Raw genomic sequence first — 6792 nt, forward strand, 5'->3', positions numbered from 1 at the left:
ATAGGTTTATACATATATTTATACATATTAATGTATGAAAAATTTTTTACCGAATAAAATTTAATAATTATTAAAAAAATATAAGCAATATTAGAAATCATTGATATAAAATATTGTTATTAAGATTAACAAATAATTTATTTTTGAAAAAAATTAGAATATTTATTTTATCTTTATTTTACGAATTAAGGTAATTACTAATTAACACATTTTATATAGATTATTTTTTTATTATAGAACTTATAGTAAGATAATCTAAAATCATCTACAATAAAAATAATCTATACAAAATTTGTTAACTAGTAATTATCTTAAAATTAAATTCGTGAAATTAAGATAAAATATTCTATTTCTATTAAGATAAAGTATATTCTAAACTTTTCTCTCTCAAAAACAAATTATTTGTTTATCTTAATTACAGTATTTTATATCAAGATTTCTAATATTTAAAAATCAAGAATATATATATTTTTCTGCTTCGTTTAATTAAAAATGTTCAAGTCAATTAAGAAAATCAATTTTTATTATATTTCCTATTTTTTTGGATTTTTTTCAAAGACCATTTGTCATATGAAAAAGAAAATGAATAGAATATAAAAGATGTTCCTTATTCATATCTACAACTTTTGTTTAAAACTTTTTTTTGATATTTAATAACTTAAAAGATATTCACGAAAATAGATTTTTTTTGCTTTATCATAAAGTTTAGGGGCATATTTTCCTCTTATCCGATCAGACTGTAATTTTATACAGATTTTTTTTCTTTGGAATTGGAACCGTTTTAAGGGCTGTCGCAAAAAAATTCTAAAAAAATTTTTATCAAGAATAAATAGGAGCCATCTTAATATTTACATATACATGTATATATTTAATATACAGGATGTATCAAATGTCTGGAAACAGTCGAATATTTTAAAAAAGCAAAGCATTTTTGAGAAAAATGTTTCCAACAAAAGTTGTAGGATTTAAAAAGGTCTATTCCCTGATCTCATTCGTTTGACCTTGGCGTCGCTAAGAACAAGTTACGATCAAATCGATTTTTTTAATGAAACACCCTATTTTTTATGCTAGACTCTAATAGTTGGTGTCAAGAGCTTTTCAAAACTTATAATAAAGTTATTTTTCACTTTTTTAATTATATAAGGCTTGATAGAAAGTTTCCATTCAAGGAAACGGATGTGATTAGTGAATAGATCTTTTTAAATCCTACAACTTTTGTTGGAAACATTTTTCTCAAAAATGCTTTGCTTTTTTAAAATATTCGACTGTTTCCAGACATTTGATACATCCTGTATATTAAATATATACATGTATATGTAAATATTAAGATGGCTCCTATTTATTCTTGATACACCCTCTATAATATATATTTATATTTATATTTATATTATAACTGATGAGATGTCGATACTGTATAATATTATAATTATAATTTTAAGCAGAATGAGGAGGATTTACCATACGAAGAAGAAATTTTACGAAATCCATATTCAGTCAAACATTGGCAACGGTATATTGATCATCTTAAAAGTACAAACAGTAAGAATTTAAATGTGGTATATGAACGAGCATTAAAAGAACTTCCGGGCAGGTAGAATAATTTTTTATATATTTTTACAACTACCTATATACATTCAGATCTAAAATATTATATATTATATTGATGTAGTTACAAGCTATGGTATAATTATCTTCGACAACGTGTGAGTCAACTAAAAGGTCGATGTATAATAGATCCATTGTACGAAGATGTTAATAATGCATTTGAACGAGCTTTAGTATTTATGCATAAAATGCCACGTATATGGATGGATTATTGTACCCTAATGACTGAAGAATGTTATATAACACGAACGCGTCAAGTGTTTGATCGGTCTCTTAGAGCGCTTCCTATTACGCAGCATCATCGTATATGGCCATTATATATTCATTTCTTAAAGAAACATAATGTATATGAAACTGCTGTTAGAGTCTTTAGAAGATACTTAAAGGTATATAATAATAACATACGTAATATTCGTACATACTATTTTTTATATTGTTCATTATATTCTTAATCGATATAAAATAGATCTTAGTTTAAGGTAAGAGAATTTGTTTCTGACTTATGCATATTTTATTTTTTATCATACATATTTCATGTACATAGCTAGCACCAGAAGATACAGAAGAATATATTGAATATTTAATATCGATTGAAAGACTCGATGAGGCTGCTGTGAAACTTGCACAGATCGTCAATCAAGACGATTTTGTATCAAAGCACGGAAAGTCAAATCATCAACTATGGAATGAATTATGCGATTTAATATCAAAAAATCCTTCCAAGATAAAGTCTTTGAATGTAGATGCTATTATTAGAGGCGGTTTAAGACGTTATACAGATCAATTGGGACCTTTATGGAATTCATTAGCAGATTATTACGTACGAAGTGGCCTCTTTGAAAGGGTATGTATATATACATACATATACTCATTTGCAAAAATTCACATGAGAAATTCTCGTTCACTGCAAAGGAGCTTAATTTTTTATTAGTCTAGATTACGTGACGGGATCTTCGTCATTATGCGTAATGAATCACTTTTCTAATTCCACCATAGGTTACATTGTTATCTATGCCTTAAGGAGATTCTAAAACCGTCTGTCTTACCTTCTGATGAAACCAAATAGATAATTTTTGTATAACAATTACTTTTATTCTCTTTTTACAGATTTGAAAATCTTTTTCCATTATTAAAATACATGCATTAATACGTTTATCTGTGGAAGTGGAGTTTATGTCGAGAATGACAAAAAATTTTGAAATAAAGATCTTATTTTTTTCACCAATTTTCTTAGCCCAATATGGCGCTCTAGAGTCGTGACAAAATTTGCTTCATATAAAAGTTGTGCAATCTGTGTACGAAACAGTAATCCATAGATTAGTACCCGGTAAAAATTTTTCATATATGAATATATATAGATGTATGAACGTACATAACATGCATAAATATTCATAAATATATGTATATAAAATGTATTAAATGTTCATGCATCCTTCTTTTTTTTGTAAAATTATTTTTTAGTGTACTGAAAGAAAAATAATAATGAGAAAAGATTAAAAATAATTAAAAAGATAATTAAAGATTTTCGCATTTTTTTTGTAGGAAAAAACTAAGTTTGGAGAAATATAAAAAATGCTCTTAGTTATTGTTTATGCTTTCTCACTATTATTATTTTTAGTATACTAAAAAATAATTTTTACAAATAAAAAAAGGATGTATGAACATATATGGACATAATATTTCGTATATGTAATAATAATATACTATATGTATGTTTATGAATATTTACACATTTATATATGTATATTTGTACATATTTATATGGGATATTCTATCAATCTCAGCAAATTTCGTTAAAATCTAGAATGTTTTTTTAAAATGAGTGTTTCAATAATCAATGACACATCACTACGTATACTACTAAATCATTTATGTGTAAGTCCTACTTACACTATGGCTAATCGTCTATAGGTCTATAGTATATCCCCCTAAGGCCTTGTAACTTTTGTTTATATTTTTGGGAATAATTTTTAAGAAAATGCACAACATTTTTCGAAAAATTAGCCTGTTATAGTTGCTATGTTCTATTATTGGGTTGTCCGGGAAAGTTCGTGTCAACTAATCTATATAATTTAATAAATGTATACTAAAATTTAAATCTTCTGCGTTTCAATTTTCCTTCAACATCAGCATGAACTTTCCGGACAACCCAATATATGTATATAAATGATCTTACTTAGGCGAGAGATATTTATGAAGAAGCTATACAGACAGTTACTACTGTCAGAGATTTTACACAAGTTTTCGACGCTTATGCACAATTTGAAGAACTTAGTCTTAAGAAACTCATAGAAGAAGCAGCAAGAAATCCTACTGAAGAAGGTACTGAATATATATTAACTTAAACTATAACAAATTATATTATATTATTGTTTTAATTATTCTAATTAGATTTCTTCTTGCATTAGATGACATAAAGTTAGAATTAAGACTGGCGCGATTGGAACATCTCATGGAAAGAAGATTATTGTTACTCAATTCTGTGTTGTTACGACAAAATCCACACAATGTAGCAGAATGGCATAAAAGAATAAAACTTTATGAAGGGCAACCACATGAGGTAAAAGGAAATTTCATAAATGAACGAATATCTGTTGTAAAATGAATTCTATCATTAATCGATGTTTTTCTGTAGATAATTAATACTTATACAGAAGCAGTTCAGACAGTGCAACCACAGTTAGCAGTCGGTAAACTATACACATTGTGGGTTGCGTTTGGCAAATTTTATGAGGAAAATGGACAAATAGAAGATGCTAGAGTAGTATTTGAAAAAGCAACTCATGTACCATATACCAAAGTAGACGATCTTGCTTCAGTATGGTGTGAATGGGCGGAAATGGAAATTAGACATGGGTAAGATTGCTTTATTCTTCTCTATTTCTTATCGTCACATTCGTTTTTTTATATGTGTACAAATGCCATAAAAAGTTTTTTTTTTTAATTCGATAAGAAATATACTTTAGTTTAAATATTTTATTTAAATTCAAGTATGTTTTTCTTATCAGATTTTAAGAAATAATATCCTCGATATGCGTGTGTACGTGCATGTGTACAAGATGTCTTATAAAGACCATCTTCATCATATGAATGAACGTGCATTCATGTGATTTAATAATAAAAACATCTCAATATTATTTGTTTTTTTTTGCGCTCCTCCTTTCATTATCTCGATATCATCGGTTGATACTAAGCTCTCTTCTCACCGAATAACATAGATATATATACTAATTCGCGGATCTTTAATTTATTTTTTATAATTGAAAATTTCACAAAACAGTGAAGGATTTTTCTATTCTTAGTTTAATCCGCTTTACAAAACAATTATGTTGCATAACAATTATTCTGACATCCTGCATATGTATTGTTGTACAGGAATTGCAAAGAAGCTTTAAAACTTATGCATCGTGCCACTACAATGCCAGCTAGAAAAGTAGCATATCATGATGAAACGGAAACGGTACAAATGAGATTATACAAATCTTTAAAAGTATGGTCCATGTATGCAGATTTGGAAGAAAGTTTCGGTACATTTAAGGTATGTTATTCATTTACATTATTTAGTTTATATGTCACTTTTTTTGTTTACATTCAGTTCTAAAAAAAGTTGTACACTAAAAATTTAGGAAAAATTCGTTAAATTTTAAATAACTATAATGTGTTTCATAATGAAGGTAAAAATATATTACAATTTTAAATAAAGCTTCAAATATCAACTTTAAGAATATCTGAATGGCAATTATGCTCGGTTATTTTTTCAAAATAGGATGAGAAAGTGAAAAGATGCGAAATTGATAATTAAAGATCCGAATTTGCAATAATGCATGATGTGAATCAATGTCATAATTATCATTAAAATATTCTTAAAGTGGAATTTGAAGCTTTGCTTTACATTTTTTAAATATATTTTTATCTTTAATATTCTTAAGGCTTCCATGGATGCTTTCTATAAAAAGATTATGCGTTTCGCGGATTTCCTTCGTGTCCAGATCCATTCTTAGAATGCCAACATTTCGTAAACCTTGCAGTCCACTTCATCAAGGCAAGAAGCAGCCTGAAACGCATAATTTTTATATTTTTATCTTTATTTTTCACCAAGTTATAATCATTTGAGATTTGATAATTTCTTCTAAATGTTTTTTAATATCGCTTTTTTAGGGATTAAATATATATTATAAAATCAGTATATTTAATTGTTGTAGACTTGTAAAGCAGTATATGACAAAATAATCGATTTGAAAATCGCAACTCCTCAAATTATCATTAATTATGGACTATTTTTGGAAGAAAATAATTACTTTGAGGAAGCATTTAGGGTATGTTGAATTGTTTCTAGAAACGAGCGTTGCAAATTTTCAATATTCACTTTGAAATTAAATTAATTCGGAATCTGCAAATTAATTATACTTAACAAGTATGTATATACAGTTCCATAACAGTTCATCCAACAACGCTTGTGGGCAGATAGAGCGGACTAAACTGAATCGAAAGTCCTCTACCATTTTGCAATTTTCGCAATAATTAACAAGATATTAATTACTAAACAATAATAAATGATTTTATTAGTAATATAATAAATACTAATTAAGAATATTCAAGCCTATAACGGTCGAACCTAGATCTTTAAATAATTCAATGTGAATTATATTATATATACTATATACGTACATATCATATTTATAGCTATTCAAATATTCTTACTTACAATTAGTATTTATTATATTACGGTCTTAAAATCATTTATTATGATTTATATACATTGCCTGAAAGAAGCGTTATTATTCCTATATATACCGATTATTGCGAAGAATATTACTAAAACCTCAGGTGATCTAATGGCTTAGGATGCTACGGAATATATGAGATCTGGATTCAAGTCCCGACCGAGGTAATATTTTTCGCAATAAATTTATTTAAAGTTTTCAGCACATTAACATTCTTCTAATATGATACTGGATTGAACATCCAAATTTGCTTATCATTTTAATTTAATTTGTGATATTCCAATAGTTTAATTGTGTTTGTAAGTCCGAAAAACCAATTCGGCATGTTGAATAGCTATAAATGGTGTATATGTGTGTACATACGTAGTACACACACACACACACACACACACACACACACACACACACACACACACACACAGAGAGAGAGAGAGAGAGAGAGAGAGAGAGAGAGAGAGAGAGA

The 6792-nt window shown here is 27.2% G+C and overlaps 1 protein-coding gene across 2 annotated transcripts in view; it reads left to right on the forward strand.

Annotated features, from left to right (window-relative positions):
• LOC108689323 (pre-mRNA-splicing factor SYF1) overlaps positions 1-6792 on the forward strand; it is a 25983-nt gene that overhangs the window by 11030 nt on the left and 8161 nt on the right. Inside the window, exons 8-15 of one of the 2 annotated variants that reach the window (XM_018196057.1) lie at positions 1440-1591; positions 1670-1991; positions 2150-2449; positions 3786-3927; positions 4014-4165; positions 4241-4461; positions 4981-5143; positions 5808-5921. In XM_018196057.1, the coding sequence (XP_018051546.1) occupies positions 1440-1591; positions 1670-1991; positions 2150-2449; positions 3786-3927; positions 4014-4165; positions 4241-4461; positions 4981-5143; positions 5808-5921 (1566 nt within the window). The remainder of the gene's footprint in view (positions 1-1439; positions 1592-1669; positions 1992-2149; positions 2450-3785; positions 3928-4013; positions 4166-4240; positions 4462-4980; positions 5144-5807; positions 5922-6792) is intronic. The other variant, XM_018196058.1, reaches the window with a different exon arrangement.

Source organism: Atta colombica, unplaced genomic scaffold (genome assembly GCF_001594045.1).
Source record: "Atta colombica isolate Treedump-2 unplaced genomic scaffold, Acol1.0 scaffold269, whole genome shotgun sequence".
Lineage (NCBI taxonomy): Eukaryota > Metazoa > Arthropoda > Insecta > Hymenoptera > Formicidae > Atta > Atta colombica.